Raw genomic sequence first — 21,741 nt, forward strand, 5'->3', positions numbered from 1 at the left:
GCAATTTAAAAAGTGCCTACATTTCCTTCTATTTCCTGGCTTGCCAATTACATGAAGTCCCTGCAGAGGAGAGCTTGGCTCGTGGTGTTTTGTGATTTCTCAGATAACAAGAGCTTCACATTTCTGTGGAATTCCCATTTGCCAGCGAGCTGCTGCTGCTGCTGCCCTGATTGATATATGACTGCAATGGCACTTTTCCATTTGACATTCCCCCTCTCTCCCTCTCTCTCCCTCTCTCTCTTCAACAACAGCCCTAACTTTTGTGTGTTGCAAATATAAAAGGCAAGCCATGTGACGGAGGGACAGAAGAACAAAAGCATTTGGGAGTAACAGGACCTCTTTCAGCTCTCCAAAGGGTTTAAGGGAAGGAAGGAAGGAGTGGTGCATTTTCCAAAGGTAAGCATGCAAATAAGAGATTCCTACAGATTTTGAGTGTTACACGGACTTAAACTGTGTGCTTAATCTCTTTATCTGACAAAGAAATGTTCTCCTTGTTTTTTAAATTAAATCTTGTTTAAATGGAATCAACATAGCTCTAGTCCCTGCGTCTCCTTATTCCTGCGTCCTTATCTCCTATCTGAAGGTTGCCTGTATGTGGTCAAATGGGTGGCCCAGGGTGCTTCTGAGCAACTTGGTTAAGCACCTACTTATGCGAGCACGCCGAGCTCCAGCCTGCAGCTCAGTGCTGGCCATGGCTTGTGGCTCTGGGGTGAATGGATATGCTGGAATCACCCCTGGGATCACCGGGAGAGCGCTGGGATCGCCAGCACCCGCTTTGTCCCGCTACAACAGGGCTCTGCGAACACGGGCAAGCCTGCTGCTTTAAAGCTGGACTGTTTACTTCCACCACCACTTACGCCTGCTGTTCTCTTGCCAGTCATCCGCTGGAACGCTCAGAACAATCTGAAACAACAGGCAATATTTATTTCTAGCGCTGCGCCTCAGGCTTCGCGGGAGCGCTCACAAATCTCACGTTATTATTTATCCAAACTTCAGCGAGGCTCTCCAATGGAGCGGACAGCGCTGCTTGTTAGGGTTAGGACAGATTGAGTCCGCACTCTTTATCGGCTGGGAGCTGCGGGAAAGCCCCTGTGCCTGGCTTTGCTGGGTGCCCGGGGTATATTGGAAGGTGGCCGGGACACGGAGGATGCTGCGCGACCCCAGAAGGAGAGAGGGAGGCTCTGCTCCGCTCCCGGCCGATCATTTCCCTGTGTGTCAGCGCCAGAGGCACCAGCATGACTGCTCTCCGCTTCCCTGGGACCAAGGAAGGATTCCGTGAGCAAGTGTCAGGGTAGGGAACGGCGGGGCTCGGCACCCGGCACTGCTCCTGCCGGGACTCAGGTGAGTGAACCCATCCTGGAAAAGTTCAGTGGCTCTGGCAGCAAAGAACAGAGTGACAAAAAAATCTCAGTCTCAGCTGCTGCTGCAGTGTCACACACACAGTGTGTGCTGGGGGAGAGATTTTCTTACTCATCCTGGAAAAGTTCAGTGGCTCCGGCAGCAAAGAACGGAGTGACAAAAAAATCCCAGTCTCTGGACTGGGTTAGCTGCTGCTGCAGTGTCACACACACAGTGTGTGCTGGGGGGGATTTTCTTGTGGCAAACCTGGATTTGTGTGTGCCTGTGTGTGTGTGTGTGCACTGTCTCCCGTGGGGCTGCCAGGCAGATTTCTTATCCTACCCTGCAAGTTCATTGAAATTTCTCTCATAGCCTCCCTATAACGCATCCTCCTTGTTTCTGCCGGGGAGAGACAGCATGGCAAGTAACTGCTTAAGGTTTCTGCAGCTCTTTAAAGATGAAACATATATGTCCTATATATGTTACTTACAGTGTATTCATGTATATACATGGTACTTACAGTTCCTAAAGCTTTATAACCATGGCTGAGAGGGAGGAACTCTGCCTATTGAAAAATAACTGGCAAAAGGTTTTTTAACACCAGTAATGGGACAAACTCACTTGAAGGCAAGTGATTATTTAAAACCAACAGTGGGGACAAACTCACTTGAAATCAGTACTTTATTGCAAAGTTATTTTCTAACAGAAGCAATCCAGCTGCCTGGTGTGGCAATAAGTGTGGCTGTAATAATCACAGTGCTGCTATTTGTCCCTCCTTGAAAGAATATATCTACATTTTAGGACCTGTACCTATTATTTCTTACCCCTTCCTTTTGAATTACTAATAATGTTCACTTTTGCTCTTGCTGTGGGACCTTACTCATATTTGTGAGTAGTTATACACATGAATAATTTCCTGACCTAAACAGAACTATTTGGTGAGTAACTACTCATCAGCTTGAATCGGGGATTCCCAATGTGACTTATAGATACACTGATATACTCTTGCTGCTAATGAAATATTATTTTGTACTATGAAACAATGCTTGAAGATTTCCCAGTTAAAAACAAATGTGGAAGGAATAGGTATTTCAAGCTTACAAAGTAAAATGCTATTTGATTTAGGGACAGGGTATAATTAGGGGCGGCTGATGATTAGTTACAGGCTCATTTCTCTACCTGAAGGTGTCCTGTGTAACTTTCCTGGGTTTGTGCAGTGCCTGGTTTGGATCAGATTAATGTGTGCTGATGACTGGCCTTTGCAGAGCAGGATATTTGTTATGGACAGTCTCGGGTACAGTTTGCAGTAGCAGGACCCCAGGTAGCTCCTTAGGCATGGCTGATTTCCACAAAAGCCTTCTTCCCCACTGGAGCCATCCCTCACTCACCTTTGAGGCTTGTGGCAGCATCTGCATATTCTTGCCCTCTTGCCTGGCCAGGGCTGCAGTCTCTTCTGCCCAGGTGGGAGGGAAATAAGCCACCTCCTTGGGAGCTCACACTGATGCCTGCTGTGACTCATTTGACAGGGAATCCTCCTGTGATTGGCTTCATTTCCCATTTCTCCTGGGGCTGACTTTGCTCCCTGCCTGGCTTGTCAGCTCCCAGATGCACTAGGAGGTGCTCAGAGTTGTCCTTGGAGTTGGAGAGAATTGACTATCTATGGTGAAAGCTTGCATGAAACCACTGAGACATTAATTCTTGCAACTTGTCTGGTGGATTGTTTGCTTAACTGAAAAAAACAAAACTCTCTCTTTCCCCCTCCCCACCTCCCAGTCACTATTTTAATTACAATTATAAATATTTGATAGTTGTATTTTAAATATTACAATTTTCTCTGTCTCATACTCCTGAGTATGAGAGAGACATGTGCCTGTGAGTTTTAGGAAGGTTTTGCTACATGAGACTGTAGCCCCCTGTTATTTGAGCAATCCACCTCTAGAAGCGGCCCCATCAAAGAAAGACACAAAGTCCCTGTGGCAGCAGCTATGGGGCAACTTGCTGGGGCAAATTTCTCCCTAACGCCATCCAGTGAGCTCTCAGAGTCCTGAGGGTTTGTAACCCTTCCAAAAACTCTTCAGAAATGAAACCCCTGTGACTGTAACCCCCTCCCCATGCACAACAGGTCCTTTGGCTGAGCCCAGCTAAACTTTTGCCCTCTGTGATATCTTGTTCCCCCGGATCATTGTCGCTTGTGTAAACACGTGTTTCTTTTCATCAGTGTTAAGTGTTCTGCCTCTCAGCTCCCCTGCCCTTCTCCATGTCCTGGTATCTCGGGATGGGCTGAATAGCCATGTCCAGATCACCTTTTTTTTTCTGCTGACTTCACACTTGACAGTCCTTTTGCTGAAACTCAGCTCAGTGGCAGGAGAATGGATTAGTTGCGTCAGGTTAGCTCAGGTGTCTGAGCCAAGAGCTCCCCACTTCAACCACCCTTCTGTGCATGCATATAAAGAGATGTTGCAGTCTCTGCTGGCTGTGATCAGCTGTTATTTCCTTTTTATATGTGTCAGTGTGGAACATATTAAAATTTCTCAGTAGTGGTATGTTAGGAATCCCTCTGATGCCCCACCTCTAACTTAGCAGAACAATAAAAGCAAGGTTGTAGTAAGCCTTTGAGCAGCTGGTAGTCTATATATTCCTCCTTTTCTCACATAATCTAATTCAAACAGTTATCCGGGTAGCAGTGGCACTACCGCTTCCAGACACCACCAGTCCTTGTTCTATATACTGGAATTTCATTGTGTGGTATGGAGATCCTTTCTACCAGAGTGTAGCCTCTCTTCTGGTGTGAGAGTAGGGGGCTGCTGGTGCCATGGAGACACTGGTCCCAGGAATTCCTCCTCCTCATTGCTATTTTTCAGCTTCCCTTTGTTATTTTTCTAGCCGCATCAATCATTTTTACGGCTCACGCTTGTCACATTTTCGTGCTTGTTATTACTGAGCTGCAGACTGTGCTGGGCCGAGGCAGCACAGGTTACATTGCCCTTTAAGACATGTGGGCTGAGGATCTGAGTTAATGCCTCAGCTCTGGTTTGGCAAAGGTTAAGCATACCATGGCAGTGACAATCACATTGCTGTCATAGCAGCACGGCTCAAAGGGAGTGGGACCTAGGGCAACGCTGCTCCCCTTGTTAGAAGACACAGAATTGTTACCATGAGCCAAATATTTAGGTTCCCTAATTATCAGAGGATGAGGTATATGAATGGTGGTCTGAATGTTGCCTGTGTATAAAAGAGGAAAGGATTTTGCCCCTGGGGTCAGAAGAGAGGGAGCATCCCCTTCAATCCTGTGCTGTCTCCGGCATGCATAACGCTCTCTGCTGGTCCCGGTGGCAGAGATGTGTTTGCTTAATGTTAAAGAATAAAAAGACCCATTCCTACTCCTGCATCTATTGATAACTACAGGCCTCTGAGTTTGCTAGAAAATATGCAAAAGACAGAGAACAAAAACTGTCCACCTGCTTGCAACACTCTCCAACAGGTAGAGGACACATGCCTGAGTGCCCTAGACCTCTCAGACTTGTAATTTGGCCAAGAGTAATTTTGCCTCCTGTTGGGTCATAAGACTGAAGTAGAGGTAATTACTGAAGCAAATCCTATAGCTAATGCTTGGCTGGGAACACTTGCACTGTAGCCAGCAGCCACCCTTGTTGGTTTGCCTCCTGAGAGGGATGGGCAGCCCTAGACTGCTCAGCTCTGCACCTGGTGCTTCACCAAGGATAATCCCATCCAGCACCCTCTGGATGGATGACCAAGTGGAAAATTGTATTCCTCTGTTGTCTGAGACTCGAGACCATGACTACAGTGCTATTCAGTGAGACACAAGAATAAAGAAAGAATCCAAGGCTGGCATCACCTCACCATTAAAAGGCTCTACTCCCTCATTAGAGAGATATCCCATGCATGCCCCTAATCAATCTATTTAAAGCTTCCTGGAAGCAGGAAAAGGAAAGAATAAAAATACAAGCACTCTTTTGTCCCCCAGTAGTTATTCTTTGGGAGTGCATTAAACCCTTTTCTCCGGGTTGGCCTGTGCCTGTCTGCTGGCCGGGCGCCAGCCCACAGTACCCACTGCAGTTTGTTATTTCAACTGCTGAGCAGGAAGGCACCTCCTGCTCCCCCTCTCCTGGTACCTGAAGGGCTGGAAATATTCTTGGGAACTTCAAAAGCAGAGGGAAGTTCATGCAGCTCAAGTGCCATTCAGCTGGATTTGTTCCACCTCATGCACCGGGTCCCCATGGCAGGAACAATTTTGGGGCCTTAAATGAGCCCAGGGAATCAGCCCCATGTATGCTCATCCCACGTGTGCTGAGGCTCCCAGGGTGCTTCCATTTTGTTTGCTGCAATTGCCATGTTGCTTCTTATGCTTCACATGCCATGGTCTTCCTGGCTTTCTTTTTCTTCTTTCAGTCTGCTTACAGTCACAGGCATTCATCTCCCAAAATATTAAAAGACTTAACGAAGTCTCATAGTAAAAAATGGTTTCCAGGAGTTTCTCTCATCACAGCTTTAGTAGGACCAGAAGATGGAATTCTCTACCATGGACAACCAGATAAAGAGGCTTAAATTTCCTTCTTTTGAGCCTGTTTTCCTTCTTGCTGCCTTTTCCCTTCCCCTCTCCTCTTGCCCACTTTTTCCTTCTCCTCTCCTCTTGGTGCCAGCTCTGGCCAGGAGTGTGTGTTGTTTGTGTGCCCTCCGTGCTGGCACACACTGCCCTGCTGCTGTGATGGGTGGATGGAGCTCCTGGACCATGGATGGAGACATTCCCCTTGGCATGGAAGGGGACAAGCTCCAGCACAGCTGGATGTCAGGAGAACAAAACCCCTTAAGCACAACCTTGGGGGAACATCTTAACCAAGACCTTGGGAGAACATTCACTTATTTTGACCTGCAAGGGTCTCACTAAAACATTTCGTTTGGCGTTTGCCTTGCCTCAGGATGGGAAGAAACTTGTTCCAATGTTGTGTGGAGGCATTTCTCAGACAACTGGGGTTGCCTGTGCTCACCTGCTGCTGCCTGGCAGCCACGTGGCCACTCTGTCAGTGGCTCTGCCAGGTGTTTGACAGGCAACTGCAGAGTGAAGTGAGGATTTTTGATAGCATGCAGAGCAGGCCAGTTCCTTCACTGCTGGCACAGGAATGACCACAGTAAAATACCTAGATAAGAAGATGACTGCATTTACTTACAGAGCTAAAAGATATGCTGGAACTGACAAAGGCTCTGAGGTGGTTCTAGAGAAATCAGGGTCAGCCTCTCATCTGGGGTTGCCTCTCCTACTGCATGAGCCTCTGGAATGGCTCAGATTGTCACTGGCGAGATTCAGTCCCACAGGGCTTCCCAAGCTGTTCCCAGCATGGTGTGGATGGCTGTGTAGGCTGGGAGCCCCCTGAGTGCTGTGGGTGCTGCAGGATCTTTGGGAACAGACCATGCTGCCTGTGTCATGGCAGTGCAGAATTTAACCCCGCACAACAAACCCTTGTGGAGCCTGGCTGAGTAATTGGCCCATCACAGTTGTTTCCACTCCAATCAAGACCTTGGAGAGTGGAGCTCCCAAATCCTTATCTTCCTGGGAAATCAAAACTTTTCTAAATTTGATAAGTTCTTGAGAAATCCATTTTTGTCTCATGAAGGACTTTGTGGTGCTTTTTTTTGTCAGAGCAGCAGCAGTGAATTGACACACACACACACACACACACACACATATATACGCATATGTGGTTAGTGACACTTTTTTAGGTCTGGAGTTTGGAGAAACTGAGTAGTCTTGCAACTCTTGTGTTTACATAACAAACTCAGATTGAGGGAACCACATGGTAGGATCCAAGTAATTGTGTTTACTAAATATGCACAGCATGCAAGGCCAGGCTTAAGTTATATACACACACACGCTGCTTCAATGGGATTTTGGCAGCCTCCAAAACCCAAAAAGCATTGAGTGACTTAAGTGGTGCCCTCATCTTCAAGCAAGAGTCTCAAACACAGAAAATGAAAATCAAACTCAGCAAATGAAGGCCAAGCTGAACATATATGCATGCCTAATATGGGGGGCTCAGGGAACTAGAAGTACACCATAAATGAGCTTTTTCCACTGCTCCCTTCCCACCTCCCAGGGTAAAAGCTGTGCAGATCCAGTAGACTTTGGGAGAATTGCTCAGCTCTTTATTTTTTCCAAGATACATAGCAAAAAGGGAATTTCTGTTTACGTTCTCACAAAGTGACTGGCTAAATAATTCCAGATGATGGAATGTTCTTCTGTCCTTAAAGCAAAACAAAACCTTAGCCTTCACCACTCTACAAATGATACTAAAACTATGATAAGAAATCTTTATTATTCAGAAAGCAGTTAATAAGAGTGTGGATTTGGAAAAATAACCCTAACTTTGCACCTAAGTCCACATGCAATACAGTGTTAGACTAGGTTTTTTCTTTGGGATGTCTTCTACTTTTCCATGAAGTTTTAAGGCTAACAGCTGTAGCAGTTTTAGGTAACAGCTGTAAGAAGCTTTAGTATGTTATCTCTCTGTGAAATACAGGAAATTAGGTATATGGAAAGGAAACAAAGCCATTGCTAAAAAAATGTACTTCCCATATCTCAGTGAATTCTGAAGAAAATGTGAACCAGTGATTTTCATCCACTGTTAGGCCATATATTTTTGTAGCAATTTTTCAGCCTGAGGGTATAAAGTTACATTTGCATCTATTTAATCTTTTTCTTTGCAGGATGGTATAAAGTGGGAGGGTTTAGTTTTCCTTTTGGTTAGCTTGGCAGATGAGCTATCTACCACAGGTTTTACATGGAAAGAAAGTGAGGAAAAACAGCTGAAACAGAAGGAAAATTTGCTCTGTGAAATTGTTGATTTTAACTAAAAAGTGTATGTTCCAAATGAAACAAAATGCCATTGTAATGATGATTTATGAGCACAATTGTACTTGCTTCTGTTTTTTGGACAGAAGTATAGACTGGAAACTACTTATGCCAATCCTGATAGCATGTGCTATCTAGGATTTTTTAATTTCAGACAACATTTCAAAAGGAATGCAAGTTTTAACTTAAAAAATAATAATAATGCTAAGTTCAAGTGAACTGGCTGGAATATCAGCTGGAAATGGAAAATATCATTCCAACATACCTCATCATGGTGATGTACCTAAGTGAAAATATTTTGAATTTTTTTTTTACAGAATCAAAAATCTACACCCTAACTTCCATGTGTTTAAATGTCCCTCTAAGACTTTTTCTTCCGTATATGTTATACATGTTATATATAGCATATGTGCTTGAAAAATGTGTGTGCATGCTTCCCATAGGTGTGTCAGGAGATATAACTACATATTTTACCAGTATGTCTATGAACAATGGTAACCACTTATTTCACAAGAGATGGATCATATCTACAATGGTTTTCTCTCTTTTTTCTTACAAATATGTCATACTTTTTACTCCTTTCAAAGTATTGTTACCAAAACCCACTACATTTCCTTCTTAGTGAAGTATCAGGGCAATTTTAAAAGGTTGTGGAAGTGTTAATACTTTTTGTTCTGTGCTTATCCTGAGGAAGGTACAGCCATTTCTCCTTTTCTCACACTTTTCCCTGTGTCTTTCCAGCTTTCTCAGAGAGTTTCATGAGGCAGACTCTGTGTCATCCAATTATTTCCTGAAGAAAACGAGGGAGATAAGCCTTTGAAAACTGAGCCAGCACTTCAGATTTCTCCCACTGTATTAAATCATGCTGATCAAAACCATGGAAAGATATAGAAGGCCAGAATTAACAGTGGGACAGAGAGAATGGGAAATGGGGATCCCTGGGTGTAGTATCACATGAAATGAGACCGTCTAATATCAAGAAAATTTATTTGGACAGAGAGGGAATTACTGGGTGTGTAATAATGATTAACTATGTTGGAGGGAGACCTTGCCAAGCAGCATGTTTTGGTCAGCCTCTTTACAAAAAAGAATAGGAATGTAGGTAAAAGGTTAAACATGGAGAAAAAAATAGTGCATCCCTCCTCCTGTTAGCTAATCCTTGGGCATCATCTGCACGAACTGGAGTAGCACAGTTCACTTCAGGGAGGGAGTCTGTCCCAGCTCCCATGACCCAGAGATTTCTCTCCTATGCTGCTGAAATGTTTGGAGGGATATTTACTGACATGAATGAGGCTGTGCATGATTGTATCTGAGATCCTAAGTGTTTAGTGTTGTTTGTTTAAGTTCTTTATACTGCAAAGCCATACTATGTTTTTAATGACCCATTTGCTGAGGAAAATATGGCAGGTCATATGTCAGACTCTGGGGGAAAAAAAAAGTATTGTCATTTAAATCCACAGTCACATAATTTTTTCCTTTCCTACTTAAGCACATGGATAATAGCCTGAAACAACAACAACAAAAATGTCTAATAACACAGAGCATCTTTGTCTCTCTAACACACAAAGCAACCCTAATAACATTTCTTCTCAGCATGACATTTTTGCTGTCCCATCAGTGCCATCCCAACTTGGATGAACTCTGGAAGTGTTTGTCACTGCGAGGCACTCCTCTCACAGAAGTGCTGGAGGAGGCTATAAAGCAATATACAAATCATCAAGCACTCTGGTGGGGAGGCTTCTTGGGAGATGAGTATCAGTCGGTTTAGAGGACTGCCAGCAAACCAGAAAATAGTTTTGAAAGAGGCTTGTATAAGGCAGTAAAGGCACACATCAGCTCTTTAAATACTCAAGAGGCTCTGCCAGAGCATTTCTTTGTGAGTAGGGAACTGTTTTATCTTAAGTTTCTTCAGAAAGTCTTTGCACTTTCAACTGTACTGATGAGTATCCTTTGACTATCCTTCATCGGGCTGTGTTTAGATGGATAATTCACAGCTCTTTCAAGTTATATCTCTTTGTAGTAAAAGTGAAATTAATCACCCAGTTGGGACTAGGGCTTTGTGAGAAGGATCAAGGGACTGTGAAGAAGCAGCTAATGGAGATATTCTCCTTCCCCTGCGGACACAAAGCTCTGGGCAGCGTTTCAGGGGCTGTCCTGTACCTGTTTCCTGGAGAATCTCCTGATCTCCAACATGAAACAGAAATCCAGATGCCTGGGTAGATAGCCATGTCTCCACCTGAACATATTTATAGCTGGGATAGCACTTGGATATTATGGAATTATAAACGTATTTTTCCGATGCTGCTCTTTAAATAGCTGGGAAGAGACTGACACCCAGAAAGTGCTGCCTGACAAGCAAGCAAGCAAAGCCTGGATGTGTGTGCATGGGAATTTGGTACTCAGAGGGGCAGACAGTTCAGCCAGAGGCCTGGGTGGTTCCTCATGCAGAGCAGGTCACTGGGAGACCACTTTGCTCATGCCTTGGCTCGGACCTGCACCATCCCTCCACCCTGGGGATGTCCCTTGTCCCTGCAGCTGCAGGGCACGGCCAGGCAGCCTCCAGAGCCACAGCTCAACCTGCTTCCAGTCTCTCCATGTGCTGCCTGGGACATCCCATATCATTCCTATCTGTAATGTGGAAGGCAGCCAAGCCTTACCACTCATTGACACTCTGAGTGGGAACACAGTTCTTTCGATTTGCAGGAATTTGTGATGAATTTCATCACCAAGTGGAAAAGAGTGGCATTGCACCACTTGGGATGTTGAAAGTCAAAAGTCATTTCATCTCACTGAAGCGATAGAACAATGTTAAAAGTAACAAGGCCTTGACATCTCCTTCCTTAAGGCCATATTCCCTACCTACTGTGGGGATGATGCTCACCCTGAACAGGTTTTTGGCTAGCAAAGTTCCTGAGTGCCTTAGTACAATTTATGTCTATTTTTTCTAGAGGTCTTTTTGCTCAGGATTGTGATTTGTGTTGCTTTTATTCCAGCTGTGCAGGAGATTCTTTGATGGATTACAATCTCATCAGACTCCAACTTGAGAAGAAGAATGACAGCTCAGACACTTAAACCAGACTTTTCACCATCCTGGAAAGGAACTGGCTTCCAGAATTCGGAGGGTTTTTGATGCTCTACCTCCCTCTGCTGTTACCAGCGAGAAGTTCCTCGACAATGGGAAATCATGTACTCGCAGCTTCGATTTCCATGCTGTCGCTGCTGGTGATGATGGGAGACACGGACAGTAAAACAGAGAGCTCCTTCCTCATCGACTCCGACCCCAGCCGCTGCATGAGGCATCACTACGTGGACTCCATCAGCCACCCTCTCTACAAGTGCAGCTCCAAGGTAAGGCTGCTAAAAATAGGTTATAAACTGTTGTAAAATAGTGATAATTGTTAAGAATGTGCTGTTAGTTTGGTTGTTATATTGTAAAAGGGGCTAAAAGGGTAGTTATAAGAAATGTGGTACTCAATGTACCATAACACACCTCAGTGAAGTGCACCATGAGCCAGCCTGGACAGAACTGTAATGGGCCAACCAAGCGTCTTAAACCTTCATGCAAATGAAGGATCCAAAAAGAAACCAATTCAAAGGGACAAAAAACAGGATAAAAAGGGGCATCTGACCCAGGGAAGCTGTGCTGCTCCACGTGGGACATCGGGACATCCCTGCTGAAAGGAAAACCCAGCGCCGGTGCTGCAGCCTCCCCGATAGGAATGCTCCTGCTTGGCCGCCTTGCTTTAGGCCTTTCCTTTTATTATAATAAATTCTGAAATCACTTTAGTACCGGGAGTCTGGTCCCGTTTTTAACAATGCTCCCCTCACCCCCTCACAGCTTTAAGGGAAGAGTTGTTAAAATGAGCCATTCTGGGCGATTTTGTCTGTATGAATTCCTATCTAGCAGAATCTAGCAGCAGAGACACGCAGATGTGAGGATATCATGTGTCATACAGGATCTTATCTTGTGTGTACATAAGAACTGGGACTGGAGGTAAAGGCTCTTGACTTGCTTTTCACCTTTTCAAAAGGAGAAATTCACAATGATGGTAAAGCTTACACGCAGTAAATGACAAGAAAGGAGCACATTTGGGATCTCAGCTGATGGTCCCAAGGAGATGAGCTAGTTTGGAAATTTAGATCATCTGTCACCCCATCCTTCAAGTGAATGCTTAATCTGGAGCAAGTTCATAACTACTAAAGGTGAAGTGCTGAGATAAAGAACCAAACTGTAAAATGGCAATTTAAAAAATGTTATTAAGAATATTGCTTATTTTCTCCCTGCCCATCCCCTTTTCAAAGCCTTTGTTTACATGCAGAATGACACTTGGATGGTAACTGTAGGGCTTAGGAGCAGAGAGAAATACAAGACTGACTTTCATTTGGGATTTCAAGCCTGAAAGTGTTGTGTCAAAGTGGTTTAGCAGCCTGTGCGTGTAGCCTACAGCCATTTATTTCATTATGTGGAGAAAAAGAATTGGGAGAAACAATGGGAAAATCCTTGCTAGTCCCTTTTGTCTTGTCCTAATTTGTTCTGTCTGAGTTAACACAGTGCATTCAGATGACTGGGCCATTCCTCTGCCCCATGGGAAGGGGCTTTGCCTCAGGCACTCACATCCCAGGATTAAGGGAAGGGAAGGACTGCCAGCTCCAGTGCTTTTGCCAGCCCTGTGCAGGGTAAGAGAGGGATGGGAGGCTGGTGTGTGACAGGGTTCATCACACGGGGGGTGCCTGCCTGGTGGCAAACCCCAGCAGCAGGGATCCTGGGAGGATTTACAAGGAGAAGATCCAGAGTGGGGATGGATGCAGTGCTGGCTGCAGATCCCTTCGTGTGCAGGAGCTCCTTTTCTTCCCACAATCAGTGCAAGGGTGAGGGAATGGCACAGGTAGCTACATAAAAAGTAGCTGAAATAAAGCACATACAGAAGTGCCCATAGAAAATAAGACCTGCTGGGTGCTCTGTGCACCAGCACAGCAGCTGCCCTGGCCAAAACTCTGTAGCCAGGCTCGTCCTGTGTCTGCTCATCAGAGAGGGGCTGGCAGCCCTAAAACTGGGCCCAGGGAGCCTGCTCTGCTCTGGGCTGCCTCACACTGCTCTCTCAGCAGGGCTGGATGCTGGGTTTGCAAACCACGCCTGGTTCACAGCAGTGGGAGCCCAGAGACTTTTGCCCTACTTCTTCTGAATCCAAACAGCAAAATCATCCATTACTTGAGATTCAGGAGAGGTCTTTTGGTTTGCTTTTAGGCTAGACTAGAACTCCCTACCATCTGGGAGACACATGGCATTAACACAGAGAGCTGCAGACATGCATCCCTTTGTGCAATATTGATTTTATTGCAGTTCATTTCAGCAAGAGGCAAAAGTGACAAAGTGGAGGTGTGTGGGTTGTTTCCATTTACAGGGATCTGTTTGCCACAGCTCTCCCCTCTCTGGACCTTTCTGATCACCTGCCAGACCTAAGGAGAGGGAAAGGAAAGGGAAAGGAAGGAGAAAGGCGAGAAGTGCGAAGGAAGGAAGGGGAAGGAAGTGAAGAGAAGGAAGGAAGGGAGGAAGGAAGGAGGGGAGGAAGAGAGGGAGGAAGGGAAGGAAGGAAGGAAGGAAGGAGGAAGAGGAAGGAAGGAAGGAAGGAAGGAGGAAGGAAGGAAGGAGAGGAAGAGGGAAGGAAGGAAGGAAGTGGAGGAAGGAAGGGGAAGAGGAAGGAAGGAAGGAAGGAAGGGGGAAGGGGAAGGAAGGAAGTGGAGGAAGGAAGTGGCGAAGAGGAAGGAAGGGGGAAGGAAGTGGGGAAGGAAGGAAGTGGCGGAAGGAAGAGGATGGGGAGGAAGGAAGGAAGGGGAAGGAAGGAAGTGGGAGGAAGGAGGAAGGAAGTGGCGGAAGGAAGGGGGAAGGAAGTGGAAGAGAGGAAGTGGCGAGAAGTGCGAAGGAGGAAGTGGCGGAAGAAGTGAAGGAAGTGGCGGAAGGAAGTGGCGGAAGGAAGTGAAGGAAGTGGCGGGAATGCGGAAGGAAGTGGCGGAAGGAAGAAGAATGGCGGAAGGAAGGAAGTGGCGGAAGGAAGGAAGTGGCGGAAGGAAGGAAGTGGCGGAAGGAAGTGGGGAAGGATGGCGGAAGGAAGGAAGGAAGTGGCGGAAGGAAGGAAGGAAGTGGCGGAAGGAAGTGCGGAAGGAAGGAAGGCGGAAGGAAGGAAGTGGCGGAAGGAAGGAAGGAAGGAAGGAAGGAAGGAAAGGAAGGAAGGAAGGAAGGAAGGAAGGAAGGAAGGAAGGAAGGAAGGAAGGAAGGAAGGAAGGAAGGAAGGAAGGAAGGAAGGAAAAGAACCCAGTGAAAATGCACTTTTTTTTAGCTTCCCCAATGACAGAGAAAAGCAAAAAAAGCAATCAGGCCTTTAGGAGTGGAGCTGGAAGTGAAAACACAGAAAGCATTGTAATGAAATCCATAAACTTTCAAAAGCTTTGAGGAAAAAAAGTTGTTGACATAAACATTAGCAATTCTGGCTGCAAAACTCAGTGATTCTTTTCAAATCAAGCCTTTAATGGAAATCATGTTTCAAGATATTATCACATTTCCTGGCTTCCCAATGACCACAACAGTTTCAAGAACACTTCTATAACAATACTTTGAATTGTATGGACTTTCTCATGAAGTGGAAAATGAAAACAGTTTCCATACAAATTAAAATAATTTCCCAGAAAAATCAAGCTTTTTTCATGTTGTTTGGGATTTTTTGGTGGGTTTTGGGGTTTTTTTGTGGGTTTTTTTTTTTTTTTTTTGGTTGTTGTGTTTTCTTTAGTTTTAAGGTCTTAGGTATCTGAATCATTCTGGTAGACCTATGGCTTCTGTTCTGGATCTAGTAGCATATAAACACAGAGGAATATTAGACATGCTAATTAAAACTAGATCCAATGTCTGTATATATATATATATACTGATAAAATATAACCAGGACAAAAAAAGGAAAGTTCTGTGGGAGTAGCTGTGGGAATTGTAGTACCTCTTGTTTCCACCGAGTTTCCATTGTGAAAGCTTGGAATGACAGTGTCAAGCAGAGATTTTGCCCTTTTTTGGGGTGATGGTTTCACTGAGATATCCTTTCTCACTCCATATGTTTTCTCTTTTGGTGCAGCATAGAGTTACAGAAGTCAAAAGTGGCTTCAGAAATTGCAAGACATATTATATTTGCTGTCTGTCCTGGTTAAAAAAGGATTATGTCCACTGGGGTTCTCTTGGAGGCTGCCAATTGCACCCACATGGGAAGCAGATTTGTTAAACATCCAGCCAATACAATTTAATCTTTAAAATCCCTTTTGCTCGTGGCCTCAGGAAGGCGATGAAAACAGTTTCCCAAATCCTTTGGAAACATAGTTTATTATAGTAACAAAAAGTACAAAAGAGACACAAAAGGGGGGTGGAAGAAGGCCATTTCTTTCAGAAAAGCTGTTTTCCTTTGTCTTCAAGGAAATGTTTGTATCAGCTCATGAGGTATTCCCTTTCCTGACTGCACTGGATTTACCCTGACCGGTCTCCATCAATGTGCTGGGTTCCCTCACTGTTCCCAGAGTCTCCTAAATTCCAGTTCTGGCTGTCACAAGGGCTTCATCCAGATGTGCCAGAAGTGTGCTACCACTGACAGTCTCAGACTGAAGAATCCAGCCCAGGGAGACACAGAGCAGATGAAGAAAGATTTAGCAGATGTTTGAAGACATTAACTCCTGAGGTAGCTCAGGAGATTTTCAGTAATGCCTGTTTGCAGCCAGGCCATGGGAACCATGTGAAAATCTGTTCTCAGCCCATCTGCTTTTGGGCTTCAGTTTGTTGCTGGAGGTGCAGAAAAGAGGACTACGAACATCATTAATAACACACCAGTTCACAGCTTCTGGATTTCCAGAATGCAGCTCAAATGATCAGAGTCAAACACTGCCTCAAATTCAGGATGCTCTCTTTTGTACCTATGAGACCATTGACTTTAAATAATAATGATAATGATAACAATAATGATAATGATGATGATGATAATGATAATGATGATGATAATGATAATAATATTCTTCCCTAGCTGCTCACAGACCCACGTGGTTCCCTTGTTGTAGGACACTGTGTTTCTGGATGCAGCCTTGCAAGGTGACATGCACAAACTCACATGTGCAGGGGCCAGGGGGAGCCAAGAGGTGTCAGGTTATAAAGTACCCACATGTTTTTACTATATTTACACACCCACTCTATCATTGTGCCATGCATCATAGCATTACTAATTATTTAGGTGATAATCTCTATTGTACTATAGCACATGAAGCAATAAGCAGCCAGAGCAATTGATTAAAAGGCAAGGCTTTCAAAGTGGATGCTATTTCCAGCTCATTTGCACACCTGCCAAAATCTACTTGTGCTGTTCTGGATTTATGAAGAGGAAGGTAAATTTTTGTTAGGACTTTAGGTAGCCCAGAAGGTTAGAAAGCTATGAAAATGGGAAATTTTATATCTTTTTGGCTTGAAATTCAACTTGATAACCTTGGGTTTGTGCCACTGAGAGTTTACACTGTCATCCAAAAACAAGGAATAAAACCAACACTGTGTGATTCTACATTATATAAATACTGACCTTAATCTTATAGAAAACTAAGTAGCCAGCAAAATTGCAGATTAAAATTAGAGCCTCCACAGAGTGAAACAAATTTTTAAAGGCAAGGCTTAGAAATTATAAAGTGTAAATAATAAATTATAGTGTATATAGATATACACTATATATAGATAGACATAAATATAGAAATTATAAAGTGTAAATAATAAATTATAAATACAGTGGCACATTGACTAAATATTGGCTGGGTTTACATTAGGAAGCCAGCTGTTTATATTGAGACAGAGATATTGGCATATCAGATAATTCTACCTTACAATTACTCTGGACAACTCTTCTCTAGTCCTTCCAGTTTCTTGAGGGCATGTTTTATTTTTATTGTCATTTTGGAAAGTATCTGCAGATACAGGAGCAGACGTGCATCATAAAAATTCTTAGGGTAATAGTACCAGAAAGTGACTGATTTTTCCAGCTCCTGAAGCATCAACCACCACAAGTCAGCCCCACCAGACAGCAGTGTGTGCTGTCACATTTGGGCTGAAATCATAGAAATGATTGCTTGGAAGGGACTCTAGGGACACTCTGAACCTCCCAAAAAGCAATTTCTGGCTATTGTACATCCCCCTGCACCACTCCTGAGGTGATTTCAACTCTGCTGTCTCTGAAGCCTTCAAACACTTGCCGGGTGCTGTTGGATTGCTCTTCACCCCCAACATTTATTGGTGATCTCTGTTCCAACCTGGTTAATTCTGTGATTCTGTGGTTCAGCCAAACATTTGGGAGCAGTCTGTGACAGAGAGGGCACAGCCTGGTGAGCTGGTCAAAGCAGGGCACCTAACACGGGCTGTCAAAATGCTGGGAAGGAAATTACTGGGTCAAATGTCCCAATCTGCTCCTTTCCTTTGCAATTCAGGCAGGATTTGATACCTGCAGAGCTGGTGTCTTATTAGATACCTTCACCAGCTGCCTGCCTGGGAAGTGAGGTTTGTTTAGCAAGGGAAAAAATGTGGATCTTTATCTGTGAGTAATGGGGTGACAGCACTGCAGTGATTGTCCCTTTTGTGTTCTCTGTATACTAAAGAATCTGCTATTAAGGAGCTTGGTGATGGGTCTAAAGCTCAGGTGTGACTCAACAGTACACTGAAATTTCCCTCCCACCATATTAGTACAAACAGCTGAAGTTAATTTATGTATGAATATGCAGTAGCACAGGAAGGAGACCATAAATTTATGCTACAAATCTTAAAGGATGACAGATTTGTCAGAAAGCAACAAAAGCCCATCTCTAACTAAGAAGCATGGTGGTACCAAGCACAGATCATCAGCTCATGAAGACATCTTCTTTGTGACCTGTGTTGACTGGAAATGTAGTTGTTAATATATTAATACATTAATACATTTTCAAGGAAAACATTTAGCATGTAAATACTCTTGCAAGAGTAATTTTTAAGCACTTTACAATGAATGATCAGAACCTTTCCCATGGACACAGACAGTGCTGGCATTTCCTACTTGATTTCAGGAATATACTCTCTCTCTCTCTTTTATCTCATCTTTCCTTACAACTCTGACTAAAAAGAAAATGAAACATTTGATGTAACTGCTTGCATAACTTAGAGATTTGCAGCCAGTTGAGCCTGTGTAATGAAAGAAGCCCAAAAAGGTTTAACACTGTAAAGTATTTGCTGTCACATTTGTAGTTGTTCTTTCATATTTTCTGGAAAAACATCATGAGATATGTGTAGCGTGGTTAAAATGTAATGTTCTCCCTTGGTTATAAGACTACAACTGTTTTACTGCCCACTTTAAATGATATAATAAGCTGATATTGAAGTTTATGTTGGTTAAGCAAAATTCGCTGACATGGATTTAATATTTCCTTCCCCATGAAAGTATAGGAGTCTGTTCAAACTTGTACAACACCCCTTATCAGGGTGGTAACAGCTGTTTCTAGCACATCATTTGCTGAGCTTTAGAGGGCCCTTTCCAAGATTTATGTAGTGCTTAATGCTGCATCTCCTCTACTCAAGGGGTTGTTGGGGAGTAGGTGACTGCTCAGGGACTCTCCTTCCTCAGTGCCTTCTGCTGTGCAGGTTACCTTGCTCTGGTCCCAGCTCACATTTGAACTCAGAAGAATAAACCTGGAGCAGCACTGTTTTTGGAAAATCTCACTAGGGAATCTTCATGGCAACCAGTTCAACTTCTTTTACATTTTCACTGCTTTATGCCATGCAGTGCATTTTATATAGATACAACTGATGCAATGATATATAGATACATATATAATTGCAAATACATGGTCAAGGTGATCTTTATCAAAGGAATGAGCTGGAAACATACTTCTTTAAAGCAATAAATGGAGCATCTTCTTTAGATTTCTACTTTACATGTTCATATATCTAAACTCAAGACATGAGAACCAGTTGGTGTGTATACTGAGAACTGGTAAATACCCAAATAAACAAAGAGCTTGGATGATGATTTAGGGGCTTGATTGCCATGGATCTAGAGTCGGGAAGTCATGTGCGCAGTCACTGTCTGGGAAACAGGGCTGGCAGTGATCATTTGGAGCCCTAAGGTCAGTCCAGGTCCTGCAGTCCTGGTGTCAGTGCCAGGGATTTCAGGAGGAGCCCTGCTTTTCCTCCTGCCCACATTATCTCCTCCAGGGACAAAGCACACTGTGGGGCTGGGATGGGGTGACAAAACCCCAGCCAGGCTGGAAGGAGGCTCCCACTGCTGGTGCCAGCTGTGTGCTGGGGACATGTTTCCTAACTGAAATAAACACGGGCAGGAGATCATTCTCCTTTTTAATGCCTTTATTAAAAGCGATCAGCTTGGGTGGGGAGAACTGATGGGTCCACGCTCACACCACCACTGCTCCCAGGAACGGCACAGAGGAAGAGAAAGAGTGCAGCTTTGTCCACTGATGTGTGGGCAGAGCTGGCAGTTCTGTCCTCATCAGAGCATCGGGAGATTCCCAGTTTTTTGGTTTGACATTCAAGGTCCTCTGTATAGCCAACATCTTTTAGGTTAGGGTGAGGAGTAAAAAGGGTCTTAGTGGATACTGGATTCTGTTCCTCATGTCTAGACATTGCTTTGATCTGTCAATTCCATGTTGGCTCATTGTTTTTAGGGTTTTTTGGATAGGTTTGCTGAGGGGTCTCTCCTGATGTCATTTCCATGCCAACTCAATGTCCCCTCCTCTTCACCGTCTGGGTGCCATCCTCCAGGAAGCAGCAGGTGCCCCTTGACAAAAGGGGGAATTTTTAACCATTAACAACAGGTAGTTAACGAAAACAAGAGGTGATTACAACAACAAACAGTTAGAACTCCATCCTGGCAGCAACTAGCCCAACCTGTGAACTCTGCAACTTTTTTTTAAAAAAAACAGGCAGCTTTTCTACTCATAACCCTGACCTCTGTGCTTGCCTTGGCAGATGGTGCTGCTGGCCCGCTGCGAAGGCCGCTGCAGCCAGACGTCGCGCTCGGAGCCCATGGTGTCCTTCAGCACGGTCCTGAAGCAGCCCTTCCGCTCCAGCTGCCACTGCTGCCGGCCCCAGACCTCCAAGCTGAAGGCCATGAGGCTGCGCTGCTCGGGGGGCATGCGGCTCACGGCCACCTACCGCTACATCCTCTCCTGCCACTGCGAGGAGTGCAACTCCTAGGGACACGGCACACAGGGACAAGGGGTGCTGCTGTGGGGGAAGAGCCCCAAAAACTACCCAAGGCCAGGCTGGAGCTCCGAGTACAGGATTGCAGCGAGGACATGACTAACCAGGCTGGATTGAATCTGAGAGCAGAAGTACAAAATATCCTGGGTTGCTGGATGGTGCTGGTGCCACGCTGTGGGCTGTGATAAAGGCGAAAGCATGAGGACTTGTTTTTTAAGAAGCCTTTCTTTTTTTCTGAAAGGATATTTTTGGAGAGTTTCTTTTTTTTCAGACTCGGCTCTGACTACAGAGAGGTGCTTTTACTTTAGGCCATGGGCAGCAGAGGAACAGAGAAGAAGGTCAGCCAGATGACAGCACTGCAGTCTGGAAAGTGACATTTGGACAGAGGATGGGCATCAGTTCCCACAGACAACCTCTTAACCTATCAATTTATTCTCAGTTTTCTAGTTATACTGGCCTTCAAAGCAATCTGTGCTGTTGGCAAGGGTCATCTGTTACTGACCTAGTGGCCAAATGCTGGATAACTTTAACTGTGGTTTAGCAGAAATTACAAATAAACCATTGAAAAGTGAACTGGATATGAAATGCCATGCTTGGAATACCCAGCCTTGCTGAAACAATTATTTACACCATGTGTCATCAGAGTTCAGTGGCTGAGCAACTCTTGGGAAGGGAAAGGTCATGAGACTCACAATTCCCTTCTAAAAGTCAGGAAATGTGACACATCACATCTGTTGAAAAAGCCATTATTCAAAAGCTGAAAACTAATCAAATATTAAAATGCCACATACTAGATGGAGTAGTTTCTTAATTTAAATGGACCCGTTGATGTACAGAACCAGAGCTCTCAAAATGATGATTAAACCTAGGACTTATTTTCACCTATAATTCTTAGGCCATTGAACAAATACCATTTGCCTTTCAACGACAGTCAATCCCCAAATTCTAAATCTTAAAACAACAGGGGATCCAAAGTTTGGGAATGGTATTTGGCACTTGCTGAGAAACTCTGTCCCTCCTCCATCAATCTGAGGTTTTAGGAAAGTTCAGTCATAGTCTATTGTGACTTCAAGGGAACAACATAACTGTTCTTATCTCATATTAAAATTCTAATGTTCTTAAATGGCAGCATATGCAGTCAGCCAGCAGCAAGTCTGAGCTGTTCACAGAAACCTGGCTGAGCCATTGGTTTGGCAGAAGTCAGGAGGGTGTTGGGAGCATCTTGGCTGTGTAAGGATTCAGGATCAGTAGCACCCATGAGCACAGTCCTACAGTTATTGTCTGGGATGGGCTGGATTGG

General features: G+C 44.4%; 1 protein-coding gene across 2 annotated transcripts; it reads left to right on the forward strand.

Moving 5' to 3' along the window:
- Positions 1 to 271: 271 nt before the first annotated feature.
- Positions 272 to 21,236, forward strand: NDP (norrin cystine knot growth factor NDP). Of its 2 annotated transcripts, none has more exons than XM_064706354.1 (3): positions 272 to 396; positions 11,197 to 11,551; positions 20,208 to 21,236. In XM_064706354.1, exons 2-3 carry the CDS (start codon positions 11,333 to 11,335, stop codon positions 20,433 to 20,435), a joined length of 447 nt encoding a protein of 148 aa, XP_064562424.1. In that variant the 5' UTR covers positions 272 to 396; positions 11,197 to 11,332; the 3' UTR covers positions 20,436 to 21,236. The 2 variants fall into 2 exon arrangements, with proteins under 2 accessions (XP_064562424.1, XP_064562413.1); XM_064706343.1 differs by lacking the exon at positions 272 to 396 and adding an exon at positions 630 to 1,341.
- The last annotated feature ends 505 nt before the right edge of the window (positions 21,237 to 21,741 follow it).

Source organism: Zonotrichia leucophrys, chromosome 1 (assembly GCF_028769735.1).
Source record: "Zonotrichia leucophrys gambelii isolate GWCS_2022_RI chromosome 1, RI_Zleu_2.0, whole genome shotgun sequence".
NCBI classification, from domain to species: domain Eukaryota; kingdom Metazoa; phylum Chordata; class Aves; order Passeriformes; family Passerellidae; genus Zonotrichia; species Zonotrichia leucophrys.